This window comes from Meriones unguiculatus, chromosome 16, assembly GCF_030254825.1.
Source record: "Meriones unguiculatus strain TT.TT164.6M chromosome 16, Bangor_MerUng_6.1, whole genome shotgun sequence".
In the NCBI taxonomy this organism is placed as follows: domain Eukaryota; kingdom Metazoa; phylum Chordata; class Mammalia; order Rodentia; family Muridae; genus Meriones; species Meriones unguiculatus.
The window spans coordinates 47,618,051-47,641,731 of record NC_083363.1 but is presented as its reverse complement, the minus strand read 5'-3'; the positions used below and the strand labels follow the sequence as shown (position 1 = coordinate 47,641,731).

At 41.0% G+C, this 23,681-nt stretch overlaps 1 protein-coding gene across 1 annotated transcript in view; it reads right to left on the bottom strand.

The window, feature by feature from the left end:
- Col9a1 (collagen type IX alpha 1 chain) overlaps positions 1-23,681 on the bottom strand; it is a 63,229-nt gene that overhangs the window by 20,071 nt on the left and 19,477 nt on the right. The window contains exons 13-27 of the mRNA XM_021649119.2: positions 21,755-21,808; positions 20,397-20,450; positions 17,276-17,329; positions 14,553-14,606; positions 14,360-14,413; positions 14,174-14,227; positions 13,696-13,749; positions 12,621-12,665; positions 11,635-11,688; positions 11,492-11,545; positions 3,594-3,647; positions 2,915-2,986; positions 2,260-2,295; positions 1,566-1,610; positions 211-243 (exon numbers count right to left, since the gene is read on the bottom strand). Coding sequence (XP_021504794.1) covers positions 211-243; positions 1,566-1,610; positions 2,260-2,295; positions 2,915-2,986; positions 3,594-3,647; positions 11,492-11,545; positions 11,635-11,688; positions 12,621-12,665; positions 13,696-13,749; positions 14,174-14,227; positions 14,360-14,413; positions 14,553-14,606; positions 17,276-17,329; positions 20,397-20,450; positions 21,755-21,808 — 771 coding nt within the window. The remainder of the gene's footprint in view (positions 1-210; positions 244-1,565; positions 1,611-2,259; positions 2,296-2,914; positions 2,987-3,593; positions 3,648-11,491; positions 11,546-11,634; positions 11,689-12,620; positions 12,666-13,695; positions 13,750-14,173; positions 14,228-14,359; positions 14,414-14,552; positions 14,607-17,275; positions 17,330-20,396; positions 20,451-21,754; positions 21,809-23,681) is intronic.

Sequence of the window (23,681 nt, the reverse complement as noted above, 5' to 3'; positions counted from 1 at the left end):
GATCCATTTACACAATTGAGAATTTGTCTTTTCCTACTGGATGAACCCATTATTTACACATTTATTTAGACACTTATTTTCTTGAAGTCCTTCAAGAATTTAAATTTTACACAATCATTTCATGAAGCAGAGCATTATATTTTCTACAGTTTTATTGATTTTTTTTTATTTTTTTATTTTTTTTGTGCTGTTATTGTTCATCATACTTACAGATCCCTTTGAGCCAGGTGGTCCCATATCTCCCTGAATCAGTAGAACAAAATTATATTAGTCCAAAGCATTCACATTACATAGTTTCCTGAGACATTTTCCCAGTGAAATCATACTGCTAAAGAAAACCATGTGCAGATGGAGCCCAGACCTGGAGCATCCATGTTTTGATTCAAAAAACACTTCAGCTACCCGACTCTGTGCTCCTGCATAAGCAACGCAACCATTGCTTTCTCAGTCATTGGTTAACTGATCCGTTAACTAGCAGGCTGCAGTCAGGGCTCTGCGGGGTTCCTCCAGATCTACAGTGCTCAGCACCCAGAATAAAAGTGTGTAAATAAAATAAAATAGACAATAGACATTCAAAACCACCTATTGGGATTTCATTTTTGCACTTCTGTGTTTTTTTAACACATTCCCTAAAATCTATCAAACAAAATATGCGTGCTTTTAGGCTTAAAAACAAACAAACAAACTAGGAGATCTTCCCATCATTAAATTTGGATAAGTTCAGTTCAAGCGTTCATATATCAGGTAGCATATCTCCCCTCCAAGACAGAATGATTTAAATTTTAAAACATTCCCTTAGCCCATAAAATGAACAACCACAACAGAAACTAAAATGCAATACTCACAGAAATCTTAAAAATAAATAGACAGAGAGAAAAAGAGAGAGATATAAAAACTCAGGAAACTTTGCTAAGTTTGGACATTTTCATTTTTATGTATTCTAAAGCCAGCAAGTGTGAATAGACATTAGCAGATTGTTTCTCTGCTTCTAAAGTGCTCTAAGGCTACTTCATAGGAAAGAACTTAGTGACCGCAAAAGGACCCGGACATACATTTCTACCTTAGGTCTACATTCCTGCCAGAGCTATCACCATGGGGCAGCACACCCAGCAGCAAGCTCTGCTCTCCCCCACTTCCTGGAGGCTCAGCAGTTCCCTCCAAACATGGAGGTCATTCCTTCAGATGTCTTCAGGGTAAAGAAAAGGTCCTCCTTCACATTTGCAAGCCAGAGATCCCTGACCATAAAAGACTTCAGTATTGTTTTCCCTATTAGGCTCTGCTCCTACACATTCTGTAGTACTATATAAATAACCCGAATGTCTCAATGTAAGGCCACAGAAGAATTCACTGTCTCCATGGAAATTCTCCAGAAGTTGAAAGCTAGCTCTACCAATCTGCTTTACCAGGCCTTGCCTTCAAGTACTGGAAATCACTAGTTAAAAATAAAGAAAAACCTGCTTGCTCTTGAAGATAATGAGAACAGCGTCAGAAAGAAAATACCATATTTTTCCCCAAAATTTTAAAAGTTTTATATTAACCAAAAATAATTAAAAAAAAAAACTTACAAGATCACCCCTTGCTCCTGCTTCACCTTCTTCACCAGAGGCACCCTAAAATTTTAAGATAAAATGTCACATGTTTTTCAGGTCTCCATTCATGGTTCAACTTGAAGCAGTCAGCACGGATAAGCATTTATAAGCACGTGAATCCCCGAAGGATTATGCAACAGCTCTCAATTCTATGATGTCAAAACACTAGACTAGAGAAGCCAGGGGGCAGCCAGGTTTCAGCTACTAATTGAGTTTGATTCATTTAGTTAGAATAACAATGACGTCTAGCAACTTTCAAATTCGATAACCTTTGACAGTGGCATCCTACAATAGAAAGAGGAATCCAAACACAGGTGACTCTATTTGCACATTGTATTTGTTGAGGTCTTGATAGAAGAGACAATAAATAGTTAGGATGTTGTTTTTTGCGGCTTTGAGAGTCTGTGTCGCGAGAATACAATTCGGCAAGCCAGAGAGCCAGGGCTACAGACTTCAAAGGAAGGGCACTGCACGGTACAGGAAGCAGCCATTAGCCCCCGCGTATGAAAACAGTTTGGCTGCACACCAAGCTCCACAGTAGTTTTCCCTCACTACAAAGCACACGGAGGAAAGCCGGGAGCTGCCATCATTTCACGACACCCACGCACCGGCTAGCCCTCGCTTTGTGAAGTGGCTCATAGGCAACACCATTCACCACAGGCACACTCACCTGTTCACCCTTAGGACCTGGTTCACCAAACACACCCTGGAGCAAATAAGAGTTAACATTTTTCAGTGTTTTGAGCTGTGTGTATCATTTCAGATGAGCCAAAGTCCTCAAATGAGGTATGATAGAAGAGAGACTCCCCATTCCCCACCACTTAGTAAGTCCCAGGAGACACCTGTTCTGATCAATGGTTGTTCCCCAAATCTCTGGTAATACAGGAATATTTACAATATTCACTAATGGGAATATAACTTTAGAACTAAATAAAAACTATAACTACAACCGGCCCTTTAGTCCTCTCGGCCTTTATTTCTCTTCCTCCTGGGAAGTTACTCTTCTTCTTTTATAATTTGTTTATTTTTATTAATTACAGCTTATGCACTTTGTATCCCAGCTGTAATCCCCTCCCTCCTTCCCTCCCAATCCCACCCTTCCTCCATCATCTCCTCCCATGCCCCTCCCCAAGTCCACTGACAGAGGAGGTTCTCTCCTCTTTTCTTTTTAATGTCAACTCTCAGTAACTTAACACATCTTTCACTGTGTTTCTTCACGATAATCGCTAGAGAAAGTCTTCATTGGACAAAGCAGGTTTGATTTCTCAACAAAGAATGAGTCATCATTCCAGATTTAAAAAAAAAAAATCTGTTGGGCATCTCACCCTGTCGCCTTTCAATCCAGGAAGTCCAGGGGGCCCGGGCAGGCCCGGAAGGCCAGGGCTACCAGGAGATCCCTGAGAGACAAACAGAAAACCTTCAGAGTCACTTTGTCCTTGCTGCTCAAAGTTGACAAGCCAGAAAGGGCCCTGGGGTATCAACTCGTGTCTAAAATTAATGTGTGGTCGGTTTAGTTACGCCCCTTCGGTCTTCCTCCCTTCTGCATCCCTGTAGAAGACGGGCCAGTCGCCTCCCGCCTTCCACCCCACTCTGAATTCCCACTGCACGCCTCAGCAACAGTGGGCTCTCTCAGTCAAGGCCAGGAGCATGCTGTCGTTTCTCCTGCTGTGTAAACAGGAGAAGCCAAAGCCAGCATTCATCCACAGTTCTCCTCCATGCCAAGAGGAGGCAGATGCCAAATGGAACACTTCATGCCTCGGTGGGTTTTCAAATGCATTTTTACAAGCCACACTGATTAAACAGTCTTGGGGGATGTAGCATAGATAAAATTTGGAATTCTATATTTACAATTTCACATAGTCCCACAACAACAACAGAAAACATATATGGTTAATTGTATGACCTTCTGCAATTTGTTTTCTCTCCTTTCTCAAAAAAAAAAAAAAGCAAAACTGTATTTGCTTTGTAGGAAGCAAACACATAGGGATTGGGAGCATCACTTACCAGTTTACCCGGAATGCCTGGGGACCCTTCTGGTCCTACTGGCCCTCTACTGCCCTGTGAAAACATACAAATTGCTGTCAGCTGGCTGTTCAGGCCAGAGTCAAACGCTTAATGATTATAATAAAAAACAATGGCATTTCATCCAGGTGTTTGTCAAAATGTAGGAGCTGCCAAAATCTTTTCCCTTCGGGTCAGCTGAAGGCTCGGGCCATCCGATCCAGAGTCTAATCATCCTCCATGCTCACTGATCATGGAACCATGCTGTTCCCCAGATGCCAGGCCATTGGAAATGTCCACTACCTGGACACGCAATGGCGATCAGTAATCTTCAGCATGAAAGTCACATCCTATTTGACATTACGGCTATTCATATGTACACACTTAATGTCCTCACTTAGGTATGTTCTTGGGGTACTCCATACCCACTCATTGGGAATGCTGCAGTGTCTGTGTAAGCTCTTGGGTCTATGGATGATTAAAGCAGCAGCTGGCAAATGCTTGCTTACCTCAGAAAAGCACGAAAAGGAAGCACAGGACAGAGATGCATGCCTTTAAATCACTACTGCAACCTCAAGAAGGCACAGATGGTAGACATTTATAAACTTTCTGAGATAAAATTTCTTGTTTCTCACATTCTAGGTCTAAATATGTCCCAAGGGATTGCAGACATTGGAAAGTATGACTCACTATGAAGATCTGCTAACAGCAATGCTAATTTTATTTTGTGGGCAATTTCAATCTTTTTTTTTTTTATTTGAAATCTAAGTCTTCACATTTCTATTCTACTTGAAGCCCTAAACTTAAAAGAAACTTTTGAGAAGAGGAGATGTGTAACTTTTACTTATTTCCTTGAGAATTCAACACATTTGCATTTGATCTAAAGCCTGTTGTACACCTATTGCTGTGCTCAACTGAGTGGGACTTGGTGAAACACTAGTAGATAAACAATTCTACTAGTAGATAAACATTCCCTTTAAGCTGTATCATAAAACTGCTCAAAATAATTTGAGTTAGTTTCCTTTTAAAATGATGCAACAGCTCCATTTTAATAGTTAGTACTTCTAAATGTTCCTAGTGAGATTATATTATTCTGGCCTACATATTATTCATTCATCTTTAGGTTGAACAGGTGTCAAGATCCATAAACCTTCTGAATGTTCACTTTCCCTAAAGGTTACCACATTAGTCTCTGGCTGTGGGCTATAATTTCACCATAGTCATTTCATGTGATTTATGAGTGATTGAAGCTCAATGCTCTTAACTACTTTTCAATAATTTTTTATATTAACAACCTGTCAGGGGTAAGCATTTGGAAGAATACATTGGTCCTTAATCCCATGAGCAACTTGGTAAGCCCGAGGCAGTGCCCCATGAAGACATAAATTTAAGTGAAAAGTGGCCACTGTAACGGTTCTTTTTGTTTCTATCCATCTACAAAGATTGTCATCGGTCCCCTCTTTCTGGACACCCACCGCAGGAGAGGCTCATTGACTAAGGATGAATTCTGGAGAAAAGAGAGATACTGTCTTCAGCGGCACAGACAGTGGTAAGTCCTCCATGCTCCAGGTACTATGTTATATCTATGCTCACACAGAATGACCCGGGTTAAACTCACAGCGGCACTAAACAAAGACAAACCGAGAAGACAGTGGAAGTGTGTGTGTGTGTGTGTGTGTGTGTGTGTGTGGCAGGGTGTTGTGTGGCGGATTAGGGAGGAGGAAGATAAGAGGTGTGGAGAATCTGCAGTAATAACAGATTAAATACATAGATGTCTTTGTCAATGAGTAAGTTTAATGGGAGACTGGCTTCTGCTTCAACTACCTTGGCCTAGGACTTCCAAAATGACTTCCTTTCAGTACACACACACCACTGGCATTTTCAAATGCATTTTCAGCTGCCCTGGGATGCAGATTCCCAATGACATGGGTCTAACATGATTTTAATTTTAAAAACTAGTGCTCACTGATGAGGAGAAATGAATATCAGAAGATAGCTTAGTTCCTAACTCAAGTATTCACTTAGTCCCAAGGACCAACTCCTAAATAAACAAGAAGTATGCTATTGTATCAATATTAAGGATGATTGCTATAGCTCTTTTCTAAAAACCAAATAGATAAATTCAAATACTAGGACTGAGAAGCCTTTTGGTTTATACTTGGGAAGATTAACTATCTCATGAAGGAAAAGAAAAAAAAATTTTTTTTCGGCTGAAATCTTATTTTCTCCTGTCATTCATAGCTTCTTACTGTTTATTTCACACGTCCTTCTAAACCACTGGCAAGCCTGTGGTAAGTAAATGTTTGAGTCACAGCCTGCACTGGTGGATGGATGGATGTTCCCAGGGTAACTCAGTGTGTATGTAGACCCAACCCATGAAGTGTAGTTGTATGCTCCTCTGCTACTGCACAAACAGGTAGATTCTTTGTTCTTCTACACTCCATTGTCACAAGCCCCCAGTAATTCTAAATTTATCTATTTCTGCAGAAGTCATCTCATTGGGAAAGAATGCCATGTTCATTTTTATAACAGTAGCCAAACAGTTGCTTAAAACACAAGTGCCAAGGGCAAAAATTCTAATAGCCATTTTGTGGCTTCTGTACAACACACACACACATATAAATTCGGGATTTTTATGCCAGAAGAAAAAGGATGAGTAGTCAAGACATAAATAGCCACTCGTAAAAATGTAGCTTAAACACATTCTAACAATAGGCAAGGCACTGTCAACTGAAAGTGTGCTAAATAAATGATAAAGCCTTATGCTCCAACAGCCCAACAGCATGTAGTCACCACACTCTCGGGTGTGGGCAATGGAGGCTGGTACAGAAACGTTCCTTATAGTGGCTGGTAGTTACATGCCCCCTGACAATAAGAGTGTCCATTTATAGCAAGAGAATCAAAAGGAACCAGAATAAAGACATAATTCTTCCAGTTAACCTGCAAGAGTGTATTAGAAGGCTCTTTGGTTCTCTCAGGGTCCCTGTGTTTCCACATGTATCGCTGAAAACTTCAGAACCATCTGCAAATGCATCCCTAAGAGCCATCTAAGGCCGTGGAAAAGATGCAGAGCCTCTGCCTCAGCTATGGCTGCAGATAACTCCTCCGAGCCCATCAGATCTGTGTCGTGTTGGTGTCTCCCGGCACTCCGCTCCACATTCCTTAGTTTTACTCAGCCCTCTTCACCTCTGATTCTATGCGTCCAGTATCCCAAAGACCCAGGCAGGGATTCGTTTTGCTTTGTGTCTATGTCTTTACCAACTTTGCTTAAACTTCTGATAAGAGCTTAAAGTTCAAAGTCTCATACATCCAAAATTTAAAAATGGCTGAATTCTCCTCTACCAGGAGAATTTGGCAAACAAGTCCCAGCATATGAATGCAGAGAGAGACAGAGGCAGCAAATCATTCAAGTTGATGCCTCTTCTCTTATAAAGGAACTATTAGACATTTATAAAAGTCACAAAAAAAATCTGAACATTTAGTTAGACTTAATGTTACCAGAATTATTTTCCAAGAGAATTGACTCTATTCCGTCACTTTAATTTGTCATGGCTCTCATATTTCACATGTTTCCAAAAATTACCCCAAATGCTAACTAGCTGAAGAATAAATACTATCTTTGGTGCATGGTAGCTGCATTTTAGAAGTGAGAAATCACACACCATTATATTCAGCCTGTTCTGTATTCTAAGTCTCTCTCTCTGGCACCGACAAGAAAAGGGACTTAAACCAAAAGATCAATTCTGATTTCTCTAGGCTGTTTTTTTTTTTAATCAATTCCTTTTCCTATGAAATTAGAAAATCATATGAGGTCTACCTCAGGGAATAACTTTCGGTTTGTTACAAGGATGTTTTAAAGGATTCAATTTTGTGATATGATACAGTCATATTTATCTTGTGTGGATTTGAATATTCCCTTATAGCTAGGCAGAGAAAAATCTGTCTGAATGCTTAGCATCACACATATCAGCTTCACACACCATTGCCAAGGGCTGGGCAGGATGGGGTGCAGTTTAGAATATCCAATGACATACCATATGGTCCCCACATTGAGACTTCTCTGCTGGAGGCTGTTGTGCTGCGATGGAGTGAGGGTCCCAGGAAAATTACAATCGGAGCACATTATGTTCAGAAGGAGGTAAAAATCAGCAGAGTACTATTCCCAGTCAGAACCAAGGGCAGAGCAAACATAATCCACTTACCCAAAAACTTGGCAAGTTCAGAGAAGCCTGGAGGGTGGTTGGCTAGGAGCCACTGAAATGTACAACCACATCAGAGGCCAGGCCATGTGCCTGCTCTGAACCTAGAGCCACTCAGACCAATAACAAACCAAGCAGAGAAAGTATAACAGAGAAGGCCTATGCATGTGTGTGGTAGTGATTCCCATGAAATCACTAGAGGGTCAAATTTTAAAAAGCAAAACACAAAACTAATCCTTCTTGCAATCAAATCAGCAAAATTTCATCGCAAAGCCATGCATTTAGGATACATCAGACATGCATTCTCCTCCCTTCTGCTCAGTTCAATTTGAGATAAATTTACAGGGAAATCTGATCAGACTGGCCATTCATAGATGGAAATGTGTGAATCTATCTAGGAAACGGAACTCACAGACGTAAATGGAAGAGGAAATGCACCCTCCAGGAGAATGATTTGGTGTTAAAACTTCGCTCCAGAGCTATACTTTACAATATCATGACATTTCTTTCTGAAAAATTTGTGGCAGGTGAGAAGCCAGTTATTACCAATGAAAGCAGTATCGCAGGACTTATTATACTCCAATTCAACTTATTCCAAAAGACATCTATTGAGTACTAATTTATGGCAGGACCCAAGTAAAGAGATATAGAAGACACAGAGATAGATCAGGCATCCCTTGGCCTTCTCCAAGTCACAGCAGGGGACACAATGGGGCCAAAGGTTATGAAATTCAGAACAACTCCACATGGAATGATGGCTCTCAAAAATGGAGAAGAGCTCCCGATAAGTAAACACCAAGTCTGACATGTGTCAAAGCAAGTGGACTAAGAAGTAGACAGAGCAGTTAGTGATCTTCACCGAAGGATGCCTGATTTCAGCAGTGGATCTCAGCAGAAGTGAGAAGTAAATGCCTGAGGGGATTGCTCAGTGGTTAAAGGTGTGAAGAGCAGGATTCGGATCTTTAGAGCCTGTGTAAATAGCAGACTGTACAGCAGCCTGCCTGTCATGCCAGCACTAGAAAGACGAGGACGGAGGATCCCAGCCTGTCGGCAAGCTATCAGAGGCTCTCCCTATATAAGCCAGACCTTTTGGTTACCCTCCCTTTTTGCGCCTTTGGCCTCCTGGCTGCCATGCTTGCTTCCCACTCTCCGCCCTCCCCCCTATCCTGGGAATGGTTTAGGGTCATGACCACTCTGGACTCTCCCAGACGTGTCTGTCTCTGGCTATGTCTCCCGCATATGTATAACAAACTTCCTCTTCCACCATAACTAGCAGCAGTCACATCCTTTGTTTCTTTTTTATTTCTGGTTTTCATTCAGATGGAAACTGTACTTTGGGAAGAGCAGGATTGTGGGGCATGCAGACTGGAGGTAGCACCATTTATCCAGGACTTTGGAAATGTGTTTGGCACTTTTATTTGTCCAGTGATTACAAATACTCCCTGGATATTCTAGGGTTTCAGTCATGGACATGAGATGCCACGCAACAGACTAAGCGTCCTAGAAAACAGCGGATATCAAAATATCAGTGCTGTCCTTTTGGGACAGCTTGGTAGAAATCAGCTGAGTCAAGACTGAGCAAAAGAAGCAAAAGTGAAAAAGAAAGTCAATATAAAGAAGCAGAAAGAAGGCAGAGCCAACGGGCCCTGTTAGAGACGGGAAATAGGATGGCAGAAGGGTGACGATTTGAGACTCAGCAGCTGGGACAAAGGGAAGAATTTAGACTCACAGAAATGTCAAAAACAAAACCTGAAACTCAGACCCCAAAGCCAACACCAGTTAAATTCCGCTAGTCCAACTAAGCACAGCTAAGAGAATCTACTGTTCCTGTGTCCTTCTGTGCTCTACCTGCACAGCTGTTAACAACAGTAAGCATTCCCTATGTGCGGTGTAAGTGTGTGTGTGTGTGTGTGTGTGTGTGTGCATGCGCGTGCGCACATGCGTGCGGTCATTGCATTTCCTGGTGAACAGTCAATGTCCATTCAATGTCCATACACAGCTTTCTACTTAAAAAAAAAAAAAAAAAAGTGGGTTTAATAGTAAACAGTCTCAAAACACTAATTCCCCAACACTTCCACATCTGCCTGGGTCATCATACAGCATTTTTACTGCTTAGCAGTAAAACGTGATCTGGCTTTAATCTCAGTGCCTGGACAATAATCCATGGCAAATATTTTATTTAGAAACTCACAGGCTTCAATCCTAAAAGAAAAAAAATTAATGAGTGATTAATTTCAATAAAGAGCAAGACTAGAAGCAGGCCCTAGTTTCTTCAGCTGCTGAGAAACCTTAGAGAACCGCCTGACACAGGTCAGGCACAGATACCTGTAAGAAGCAGAAAACGCCACTCTACTGCCAAGTGACAGCTGGCAACTATGACTTTCTCGAGCATAGAAATAAACTTCATTCCACACGCTCAGGAAAGGCTTTAGAAGAACAATATTTGGAACTGCTTATATGTCCTCAATTGGAGTGTTTGGTTATTTACTTGTTTTTTATTATTTAGAAGACTGAAACTGAGAACTCAAAATGAAAGCCAGAGAGATGTTTGTGAAGTCAGATTTAAGTGCCTGATGTGAATTTTTAAGATTGTTTTTATAATTTTGTGTGTATGGGTGTTTGTGTATTATGTAGTACTCAAGGAGGCAGAAAAGGATGATAGATCTGGGACAGAAGTTACAGGCAGTTGTGAGATGTCACCTGGGTACTGGGAATCGAACCCAAGTCCTCTAGAGGAATAGCCAGAATTCTTAACCACTGAGCCACCTCTTTAGTGACAGTGTGAAATTTTTTTGATCAGTTTCTCTCTAAAGATTAAGATGTATCTTCTAGTAGAAAAATACACATTTCTGCGTTGTCTGTAAAACAAGTAGGTAAGTTCATCCTTATAGATAAGTTCATCTAGTTACACTTAAGAAATAGAAAAGCATATCAGAGTTTAAACGCAGTCACCTCTAAGTCCGTACATACGCAAGGGAATTAAAAGACATCCACAGAAAAGTGTGAACACAAATGCTCATAGCAGCTAACTCATCACTGCCAGAAGTGGAGACAATCCAAATGCCAGCCTGAGGAACTGGTGAAAAAGATGTGATCTCCCTGTGCAATTAACCCATACAAATTGTTATGTGGCAATAAATGGAAATGTAGTGCCGGCACAGGCTACAGAATAGATGAATGCTGAGACATTATAATACCAAGTGACAGAGGCATATTGTATAGATCTGTTCATATAAAACTTTCAGAATCAGCAAAGCCATAGGGACGGAAACAGTGTGTAAGCTAAGTTGCCTGAAAGTGAGAACAGGGTTTCTTTAGTGAGTGATGGGAATATCCTGAAATTGATTGTGGTGATGGCTACAGAACTTTGTGACCATACCAAAAATTAATAAGTCGTGCATATTCAGTGGATAATCCACATAGCATGTAAATTGTACCTTAGTAAAGGGTTTTAAGCACACTAAAATACTTGCAACATGAGATGAAAATAAAAAGCCTTTTATGCTTTTTTTAATACATCATTTTTTGAACCAGTTTTTGAAAAGACATGCTGTGTATATGTAAATTAGTATCCCCATTTTGCTGTCTATCTGGACCACATAGACATGCGCATGCTCAAACGTTAGCAAGCATCGACGCGGTCATAAGCAAGGAACTCTCAGCGAAGCCCTCAAAGGGGAGACATGGGAGAACAGTACTCACAGGAAGGCCCCTGGGTCCTCGAGGCCCGACCTCTCCCTGAGGCCCTTGTTGGCCCTGTGGAAAGGAAAGCAGAGAAACAGTTGACCAACCTCTCTTGGGAACTATTGATCTTAATTGACAGAAAAGCTTAAACGCAGCCTTACTGGTTTTCCTGAACTTCCCAACTGACCAGGCTTCCCCGGAGCACCTGTGTTACCCTAAAAACGAAAGGCAACATTTAGAGTAATTCAGACAGGGAGCATGGTCATCAACCTGCCTCACCCACACAGGCATCGCTTCTAGTGAAATAGCATTAATCTCCTGGCTTCATGCTGAGAATCTGGGAGAATACAAAATCTCTGTCTTATGTCTGTGTGTGTATGCACATACAATCACATATTCACACTTATGCACATGTATATGTATGTGTATGCATGTAGATGTATGACCCGTGTCCATGTGAATGGCCCTGCGTGTGTGGGAAGTACAGAGTATAGCTTTGTGTGTCTTTTCTCAGGCACTGTTGACCTGTTTCTGTTGAGACTGAGTCTCATGTTGGCCTGGAACTCATCACGTAGGCTAAGTTGACTGTTCACCAAGTTGAAGGCATCCGTCCAGGACTGTGGACACATACCACTGGCCTTTTACGAGGGCTCTAGGGACCGAACTCAGGCAAGTGCTTCAAATAAATGGACCACCTTCTAGGCTCAAGTTCTACTTTATCACATAGGACCTATTTTATTCTAAAGAAAAGCTGTCTTTTATTACTTTAGTTATTTCCATTCATTCACCAATTGTTTTAAATAACTTGTTCATCGATTCCCTATAGAATGTAACATGACATACATTCTACAGCCTAATAATATAGTCTATAGCTTAAAATAATTTATTTTAAGTAGTCAGAAACCATGAAGCTATCTCTGTCCTATACTAGCAAACAATGATATTTTCACGAAGAAAGTCTCATCAGCAGTTTTCTGCAGCTGGGAAAGAGACTAGCACGTGGCCACTTCAAAGCTTTTGCTTTCTGATTTCTCCCTGAAGTTAAACATAAAATAAAATCCAGGCTGGGAATATTAAAATTATAACAGAAATAGACTCATAAAGGCATAAGGCAAAATACTAGCTGAAAGTTCGATTTGTTTTTTACCTTTTCACCAGCAACACCTTTTGCACCAGGAATCCCAGGTACGCCCTAAAAGAATACACAGGTTCTGGGTTTAATTGCCTCATCTGAGGATCCATCAAACACCAAACCCACCATCCAAGAAGAGACCACGGGATTGTGGCAACCTCAAAGGCAGAGTGAGAAGATGCTGGTGCTGCTTCAGCCCCGTTTCGGTCAGTAACGGGCTACCCATGGCATGCAGCGCAGTGCTTTACTGTGCCTGACTTGTTAAGGCTGAACCTTAAAGAAAATCTGCAAGCTCAAGTTAATTTTTGGAATGACCTTTCAAGCGAAAATTCAGCCCCATCCTCACAGCAACAATCTTTCGGGCAGGACAGATGCTATAGGAATATAACATTGCCACTTGTACAGAATAATAAAACCCTCACTTTGCTCATTTTGGTATTGGGAGTCCTTGTCTCCCCCTAGCAGCTTGCAAAGTACCAGATGCCATAACAGATTGGGAACCAGTACTTGATACTACCAAGTATCCTTTGTTAACTGGGAAGATTTGCCTTCAAGGACTCAAGAACACAAACACTGTATTTCCTATGAATTTTCATCCATACTAATGTAGGGAAATACCAATTTCAGTGTTTCAAACCATCTCATAACTCAAGACTGGTAACCTTTCTCCTGCTGTCCCTGAGAATTATTTCACTTTCCTGTCTCAGCCCTACTAATAAGAACTCCAAGGCTGGCTAAAAGTAAGACAAGAGACAGAGCAGTGGCCACTGCTCTGGACTATTTAAGGAAGATAACAGAGAAGACAGACCCAAACCATAAAATTAAATAGTGCATAAGCAGAATTTGGTACTCTTTTTAGGGTTCTTGGGTAAATGACCAGCTAATTACGGGGGGTGGGAGGTGGGATTAAAAATGTAAACATTAAAATAAAAAAAAACACTAAAATTAAAAGCAACAAATTTTTCTCAGAACTTAACAAATCGCATAATGTACCTCTCCTTCCAAATCCATCTTTTTCAATCATGTACATAAAACACAAACATGTAAAAAAAAAAAAAAAAAAAAAAAAAAAACAAAGTTTAGCACGTACCGGTAAACCCTGCAATCCCACATCACCGGGAGGTCCAGGCTTCCCTGCTTCACCCTGAAAGCAAGTTCTTAATCACACAATGATTCCTTTATGAACTGATGTGTTCTAAGAAGGCGGAGTGCGGCCACCTTAGGTAAAACAGTTTTCCAGCAGCTAACCTTGGGTGCACTTTTAAATTACTTAGCTCAGGATCAGTAGTGGGTAGGACAGAGGGCACACATTCAAACATATAATTTCCTTCAGCCTACTTTCATCAATGGGGCTATTTTACTGAGTTCCTAAGGCAAGCAAATAAGTAGACTGTTTTAATGAAAATTTTGCAGCTGACACTTCATTTCAAAAGTGAAAGAGAGAGAGAAGAAAACGGCAGCGCTGTCTAAGCAAATGTCCTGGTAATGTCATAATGGAAATGCCAAGCATAGCTAGCTGTCCAGGGCAGAGAGATCTCATTCACTTGGAAACTCAACCACACAGCTACCTTTGTTCCGGGCATCCCAGGTATTCCGTCTCGACCGTCTACACCTGGCAAGCCCTAAGGACACACAAAGAGCACACTGTGTCTTAGAGGCAGTCACATTCTTCTCCAGGTCGTTTCCTGAAGCTCCACCGCAGGTCAGTAAACGCCCCTGGGCACTATATTTGCCAGCAACAGCTCGGGACATACCGTGTCTCCTTTTGGCCCAGGAGATCCAGGAAGTCCCCGGGAACCTTGAGGGCCCTGTAGGGCAGAGAAAGAAGAAGAAGAAACGAGGCCTTGTCAATGATTGCGATGCATAGGCCATGCCAAATACACAGAACCGACAGATATTTCGGGAAAGCAGGATGCTTTGCAGGGAAGAAGACTAATTCGTACTCACTCTGTCTCCCTTAGGACCTGCTTCTCCTGGAGGCCCTCGCTGTCCTTGATCACCCTGTACAAAAGCAGAAGTTCTCAGTGTGAGCAAAAGTTAGTTACCTGAGGGTGCTTTGAGGTCAGAAAACATCATCCACATTGAATATTACTGAGTAATTTTTTAATGTCTATGGATGTTTTGCCTATGTCTGTCTAGGTGCCACTTGTGAGCCTCGTGTCTGAGGGGCCGGAAGCTGGTATCAGGCCACCTAGACCTGGTGTTAAAGATGGTTGTGAGCTGCCATGTGGATGCTGGGAACGAACCAGTGTTCTCACCCACTAAGCCATCTCTGCAGCTGCTATTGGCAACTATTCCTCTCTGTAACTTTGACCTTTCACGAATGCTCACTTCAAACGGAGAATTCTCAATAGAGGAATATAGAATGGCAGAGAAACACTTAAAGAAGTGTTCAACATCCTTAGCCATCAGGGAAATGCAAATCAAAACGACCCGGAGATTTCACCTTACATTCATCAGAATGGCTAAGATCAAAAACTCAAGTGACAACACATGCTGGAGAGGATGTGGGGAAAGGGGAATCCTCTTCCACTGCTGATGGGAATGTAAACTTGTACAACCACTTTGGAAATCAATCTGAGGCTTTCTCAGACAATTAGGAATAGTGTTTCCTCAAGATCCAGTTATACCACTCCTAGGCATATATCCAAAAGATGCACAAGTACACAACAAGGACATTTGCTCAACCATGTTTGTAACAGCTTTATCCCTAATAGCCAAAACCTGGAAACAAGCCAGATATCCTTCAACAGAAGAATGGATACAGAAATTGTGGCACATTTACACAATGGAATACTACTCAGAAATTAAAAACAAGGAAATCAGCAAAATTTGCAGGCAAATGGTGGGATCTAGAAAAGATCATTCTGAGTGTGATATCCCAGAAGCAGAAATACACAAACAGTATATACTCACTTATAAGTGGATACTAGACATATAATATAGAATAAACATACTAAAATCTGTACACCTAAAGAAGCAAAGCAAGAAGGAGGACCCTGGGTAAGATGATCAATCCTCACTCAGAAAAACATATGGGATAGACATTGGGAGAAGGAGAAAACAGGGAACAGGACACGAGCCTACCACAGACAGCCTCTGAAAGACTCTACCCAGCAGTGTATCAAAGCAGATGCTAAGACTCATAACCAAACTTAGGGCAGAGTGCAAGTAATCTTATGAAAGAACAGGGAGATAGTAAGACCTGTAGAGGACAGGAGCTCCACAAGGAGATCAACAGAACCAAAAAATCTTGGCACAGGGGTCTTTTCTGAGACCAATACTCCAACCAAGGACCATTCGTGGATATTACCTAGATGTAGCCCATGGCAGCTCGGTATCCAAATGGGTTCCCTAGTAAGGAAAACAGGGACTGTCTCTGACATGAACTCAGTGGCTGGCTCTTTGATCACCTCTCTCTGAGGGGCAGCAGCCTTACCAGGCCACAGAGAAGGACAATGCATTCACTCCTAATGAGACCTGATAAGCTAGGATCAGATGGAAGGGGAGGAGGACCTTCCCATCAGTGAACTTGGAGAGGGGCATGGGTGGAGATGAGGGAGAGAGGGTGGGTTTGGGAGGGAATGAGGAAGGGGGCTGCAGCTGGGAAACAGAGTGAATAAACTGTAATTAATGTAAAAAATAAAAAAGTAACCACCCAATGACCCATGCCATGTGTGGCATTAGGTAAGTCGATGTCTTTCTTAAAATGGAATTGTTTGCTCCCAGCGTCAGCTGGCTCTCCGTTGCTCTTTCTCAGGTCACACTGCTCGGCATAGTGTGAGACGTCACCTATAACTCGTGTCTACTTGATCTGTTGCGTCTCATCTTCTCAAAATACACCTTTGCTGCAGGCAGCGACAGCCCTGTGATAACACCGATAACCATACCACCAACAGCAGCCCCTGCACTTAGCTTCCTTTCTCACGGCTTTCCAGGACAATCTTCCTCTATCACAGTTCAAGCATTAGGTCTTCTAGCCCATCACTGGTAGGGAGAAATCCTGTTTTGCTTGTGTAATTTTTGTAGCATATGTGAGTCATAATAGTTTTTTTTTTTAATCTGTGTGCCCTCAAAACAGTATGAGGCCATCTAAATAACAACACCTGCATACATGGTGGCCAAAACATGAAACAATGAGATCAGAAACCATCAAGGAGGAAACGCTAGAATTGCCCAGGAACTGAAAACATGGTCACCTGGTCGCCGCTGTCAATCAATGTACTCTAGCCACCAAAACAACAGAAAACACAGTCAACATAAACATGGATAACCATGGGGCATATCCCCGAAGAAATCCAGGGAAATAGTTACTGTGTGTATAAACAGCAATATATATATATATATATATATATATATATATATATATATATATATTTAAATCCAGGGGAAAGTCTTAGAAATGTTTGTTTTGGTTGAGTGTGGTAGTGTTCATCTGTAATCCCAGCATTTGGGATGCTGAGACCAGAAGATCACTGCAAGTCTAAGGCTAGCCAGGGCTACAGATGATATATCAGAATAAAGGAGAGGGAACGAGGGGAGGAGGAGGGAAGGAGAGGGTAGCAGAGGAGATGGGAGGAGATATAAGGTGGAGGGGGAAGTACCGTTGCTTTAAAATAAAAGGATCTGTCGATGTTTGTATGTGTGCGTGTGAAAGAAGAACCACTTACAGCTGCACCAGGAATGCCCTGAGGTCCAGGCTCTCCATCAAATCCTCGAGCACCCTGAAAACAAGATAACAAAATAAAATTTGCATTAGTCATTCATGTTTCTGGACATCCTCATCTTTCTAAAGTATAGCAGCCAAAATAAAAGAAGGCATTAGGTTTTCATGCATGCTACATTTGTGATTGAGTATTTGTGAATGAACGCTGAGGAGTAAATCATTAGACACTTCAGACATGAAAACACTAGTGTGTATTGCTCATCATGTTAACAGCACTTAGGACGACCTTTGGTAACACTCTGGATATTGTAAGTTAGCAATGGATCTATTCTCAACTGCTGCAACTCATTCAGAGGACTTCACAGATCTGTTGAACAAGAGTTAGCAGTCAACGTCCAAAGGTCTCAGGATATCTATGGGAATTCATTAATGCTGCAGGGCTGAGAACCTCAAGGAGACTGTGAATTTAGGGATAGCTTCGCTGGACTCTGCAGTGCCACAGATGTGAAAAGGATGTCTTCGACCCTAGAAGCCACCACTCCGCCCCTGATATAGAATACAAGTAAATCACATTACTACGTGATTCAGAAGGGTGAACTGTTAGACCATTAGAGGAATCTAGACATTCCTGCCCCTGGATTGGTAACTCACTTCATATATACTAATCAACCATGTTTTTACAGAGAGATCCATCCTACAATGTGATGACGTAGAAACTATGTAGATCAGTGGTTCTCAACCTTTCTAGTGCTGCGACCCTTTAATACAGTTCCTAGTGTTGTGGGTGATACCCAGCCATAAAATTATTTTGTTGTTGCTTCATAACTGTAATTTTGTTACTGTTACAAATCATAATGTAAATATCTGATATCCAGGATGTATTTCCATTGTTACAAACTGACCCAAAGGGGTTGTGAACCACAGATTGAGATCCACTAGTCTAGATCTTTTTCAAGTCTAATCATCTGGAAATGATCTCTAACTTCGTGACAGAACAGATACCATCTCCTTATTTCTTCATTAGAATCAAGGAAATGGTTTTGTTTTAAAAACAAAACTACATTGGGTTTTGTGACCACTACATATTCTCCTCAACAAAATGCAAGTTCCAGCTTGAAATGACAAAGTGAATAAGAAACCTCAAGGACGGCTCGAATGGATGGATGGTCTCCTAATAAAGTAGATGAAATGAGGAGGTGATAAAACCAAGCAGAAAGCAGTCACAGAGCATCAGGCAGGTGTCAGTCTAACAAAACCAGGTGGACCTTGTCTGTGGTAAGAATGAAACACTAGAAAATCTTTGATAGAAAGTTCAGACACAGGGGCAGTAGTCAAAGGGGGGCTGGGGGAACTATGGAAGCAAAGAGACCACAGAGCCCTGAAATTCTTTGATCTCTAAAAACTAGAACAGAGCAGAGGCATTCTCCATTCACCAAAAAAGAAAGATTTGGAAGACCTGAAGAGGACCTTGAATTCATCATTCACCTGGCATTATGAGAGAACACCTCAGCCTTTGCGTTATAAAAATGGTTTTGAGGCTCTCACACGCTCTCTCTCTCTCTCCCTTATTGCAGTTCAGCACGAGCTCAATCCAAAGTGCTGTTACTAGGTAACCACTCTACGGCTGTGTTCACAAGAGAAGCTGTCTCTTTTTTTTTTTAAAGCAATTTGACAGAAATGAAGAGAAATGAAAATTTTTTAAAAATATCAAATAGAGAAATGTCTCAAATAAAGAACACATCAAGAATGGTAATTGGTCTCAAGGAGAGGTCACCTATTTTATGGGGTGAGTTAAATCCAGGGGAAATAATAGCCTGGGTGTTGGCTGCATTGAAAATAAAAGGACTTTATTACTTACTAAATGAGAGGTGCACACAGAATGTTACTTAAAGTGGTGAGGGTATAAGAATATATGGGATGTCAGATATTGGCTTTGTTTTTTAAAGAAATACCTTAGAGAAGATGAAAAAAAGAAAGCAGGTAGAGAAATATCCAGAAAAGATCGAATGGGAAAAGAGAGACTGAAGAAACATAGCAGACAAGTGAGGCCTGTGAGTAATAAGCATGTGCAGCTCTCAGAAGGGGGTTTAATATCGCATACTGAGTGTCAACAATGAAATCTTACTTAATTGGAACTAAAAATCACTGTGCTGGGAAACAATAGCAAAGGTGGCTCTGAAGAGAGTAAGGCCAGGGTCCAAGACGTTGATGGGCAAAAAGCTGAACACATGCCACGAACTGGCTTTCAAAATAAACTTTCTAAGAAATAGTGACATTTTTGTCCAAAAACACTAGACACACATACAGATACATACATCAAAAATAATATTGCTGAGGTTTCAGCGAACAGTTTCCATTGTGTTTCCTTAGGATAGTCTGTCCACCGAGCATCAGCCTTCACCATCAACTGCTCTTTATCCTCATGACCTTCAGCAGTCAGCCTTGTCGTGGGCCCTCCCAGACTCATATCATGATTAAGCTGCAGCTTCTGTGCCCTGCCTGACTTCAGAAGTGTCTTCCTTGAATGCATGACAGTTGCTTATCTACTTATCTGCATTCCAAAGAAGTAATGTGCTTAATGTAAGCCCTTCTTCAAACTGTCCTGGGCACTTGCAGAAGCCTTGCACAGGAATAAGCCAGGAAAACCTCACTTTTGAAAGTGGCCAAGGACAGGCTGCTGCCTGTGGCCATAACTGAATGACCCCTTTGTAAGGCAGAGCAACTAATATGGTCTCAGGATCCTGGGAGGTTTTTCCCTTCCCCTTCCCTTTCCATCTTCCCTTGTCTTTCCCTTGCTGGACCAGGAGCTCTGCCAGCATTGTGTCAGTGTTATGAGTACTTGCTACAAATAACGACAAAGCTAGAATATTATACCCCTACTTACTCCAATTTACCTAAAATAGTGCTCCTCTGTTGCCAATGGGCTCTGCACCATGACTCCCACCAAAAATCATTGGGGGAAAATGCCTCTAGTTAATAATTATACATATTTTTCTTGTCATTGTAAATAGTTACAAAATATACCTTATGAAGTACACAAAAAAACACATAAAACATAAACTAAAACATGATGGTACTGGGGGTAAGATCACTTTTATACTATGACTTTATCACAGATATCTCACTTTTTCTCCTTTGTCTCCAACTATGCCCGTGATGCCTCTCAGACCTTGAGTTCCCTGGAAAAGTGAAAAGAGAGAGGGAGGTGTAAGTGATTTCAGTCAAAGCACAGACTTCTTAAAAATATTTTGGCAAACATTGACCCAGAAGAAGCATGTCATCATAATGGAATGAGACACTGAAAAATGATGACAGCACATAGGAAACATTTCTGGCTTAAAAAGAAAAAGTCCAAATAAAATTCTAATGCTTAAAACCCTTTGGTAAAATTCTAAAGATTTGTACAACTCTATGCAAATTGAGATGGCACAATGATAGATGGCCAAAAATATTTAAAAAGGTAAATACAAGCAACTAAGACAATGTTTTTGACATTTTTTAATTCATGGGCAGAACCCACAATACGAATTCCACCCCCTTCAAACTCTGATAGGGATAACACTATCTTAACCCTTAAAAATAATAGCTGCCTACAAATGTATACTGTCAAAGGAAGGCAGTTGCATCAGACCCACAAAAGTTTATGTGCTGGAAATAGAGCCTGACTGTCCATCAACCACTTGTCACCAGTATATATTATGCTGTTCTTATGATAAGAGTGTTCTGAACTCCTATATGACAAGAGTAAGGACTCATCACAAGCACAGGCATAAATAAGCCTAACCATGAGGGAACGTGCCAGGTTTCAGGATCTCTTTCGGTACTGAAATGGAGCTGGTCTCACAGCAGAGGGTTCTTCCATAAACGACCTGGCAAAGGGGGAACCTGGCTGCTCCGTGGAGCACAGCCGTGAGTGGGTGCTCCATTGGAAGGCAGCTACTTTTAGACTTGGGCCAGGTAAAGGTGCTTTTGGGTGGTTATAGCCTTCCTCTCCACACTTGGAAAAGATGGAACAGTTCCAGGACCAGCATCCATTTATCTAGTTCAGTCACAAAGTTCTCAGTATGTCGGTCAGAAATGGTCTGAAATTCCCAAATGCAATATGAGCCAGCCTGGATTAACAACCTTAGGTTTTCGAGGGAAATGTGGCCTTATCAGGCTGAGCTATTCTAACTTAAATGGCACTGCAGAAATTGAAACGTATCATTCGCTTGGGTCCACCGTTTGCTTTCAAGTTATGAAGCCCCAGAATCTACATATAATTCCACATAGAACTTTTCAGTTAAAAAAAATAATACCAGAAGTCTTGAAGGTACAATGGGGACTCTTTCTTGTTTTGAAAAAGTAGTGATTGCCTACTGCTGGCTGGCTGGGAGCACAGACAAGACATAGTACCTATAATGTAATGCTATTAATCCAAGTGCCAAAAGAGATTCATTTAAAAGATTTACTTATCCTGGGTAAACACTAAAAATAAACTTACTGGAGGTCCTTGAGCTCCAACTTCTCCCAGTTCTCCTTGGTCACCTTCTTCACCCTAAGAAGTGACAGAGAGAAATCACTGTAAATTTTACTATAGAAAATGAGGATAGGAACAGGCTAGGACTTGCTCAGTATACTTAAAGTGCCTCTGACATCCCCTGAATTGTTCTACTGTGTCTTGTTCAATTATACAGGTACCCCATGTTACTTGCATGAGATTCAGGAAATGCAGAAGTGCCCCAAAAGACACCCCAAACATACTACTTAGAAACTGCCCTTTCAAAGTTTGCTAAAGAGAGGGAAGATGAGAAGGCAGAGATGAGGCAAGGTCGTGTATTTAGATTGTAGGTACATGTTTCCGGGTGTTACTAGGAAGCCATAACCACCTAATGAAAACTTCTCTGAAAAATATTATGTTATAATTTACATTATGTGTTTTCTTATCATAATTTCATACCATATACAATTTTGATGCATTCAAATCAATTCTTTCATAGGATATATATATATAATATCACTCATAGAAAGGCCATTAAAAATATGAGTATTCATTTATATTTCCTTTGAATCATTCCATAGCTTAATTTTTTATGAAAAATATTTATCAGTAACTTATTTTTTGGTTAAAATATCTTGGCTTTGGTGATCAGGCACTTATTTCAATATCATGTGTTACGTAACAAATACTCTCTAGGTAGGCTGGAAAATGTGCCTCAGCCAAAAAGCTCTGTTTTCACTCTGCTCTTCTGCTGTGAGATGCCACATTACCGACATGAAAACCTGAGTTTGGGTCCCCAGAATCTACATACAAAAGCTGCTTGTGGGCTTGCACATGTCCCTACAGCTCCGGGGGTGGGCAGGGCAGGAGAGTCTTTGAAGCTTGCTGGCTGCTAGCTTCATTCCAGGTTCACTGAGAGGATAAGCGGACTGATGAAACAGGACACCCAAGTGCCTCCACGTGTGTAAACAGGTGTGTGTGCCTATGTGCATGCACACCACACACACACATGCATACACGTGCAGACACACACACATTTTACAACAGAGTTCTGGGGAGTTTCTTCACCACTGTTTGTTTTGTGTTAAACTACATTAGAGTGCTTTATCATAGAAGTTGGTATATGCCTCTACTTAGGAAAACCTTTTTCCTTTCTACGAAGAAAGTCATGTTATTTTCTTTACAGTAGGTTTGAATACCACTGAAGTTTGCCTAGGCAAAGTGGTTTGCCTATTGTTTTCTACTGTCTTTGGGATCTTCTTTCATATTATATACTTGTCATTTGGACTTTTTGCTGCTTTATAAACTCTGATATGCCTTAAAATTTGTTAGAGCGTTTTATAAAGAAACTTGCTTCCTAGGCTGAGGATATGACCCTATGGCAGAGCATTTGTTGGGCACGCCAAAGCGCTGAGTTCAAACATCCAGCATCACAAAAAGAGACAGAGGGGTCCAGCTTCTGCTATTACAGAAAACCAATGCTATCAACTGAGAAAGCATTAAATACAGCACTTTACATTTCTGTGATAATAGTATCTTTAATTGTAAGGTTATTCATGAGAAAATTTTCTTACATTAGATATTAAAATCAACTCTATCTTTTAATTATTGAGTTATATATTTTATTGGCTCACTTTTCCCCTATAATTTTATATTATATTTAATATATATTATTTATAGACTTGTAAGATAACTTATAATTCCCATAGATTATACCTCATGTTTACAGGGGGTGTTTTTTGTGTACAATAAAAATGAAGTACACCCAGAAAATTTAACAGCAGTGTTAATAGAGAACATTTAGGCATTTAGTGCAAAAATAATTGATTGTGTTTCAATGAATTACACTTAATTTTTTTTTTTACATTTATTTATTCAGAGAGGCCATGCGCATACCACGTGCATCTGCAGAGGCCAAAGAACAGCTTAC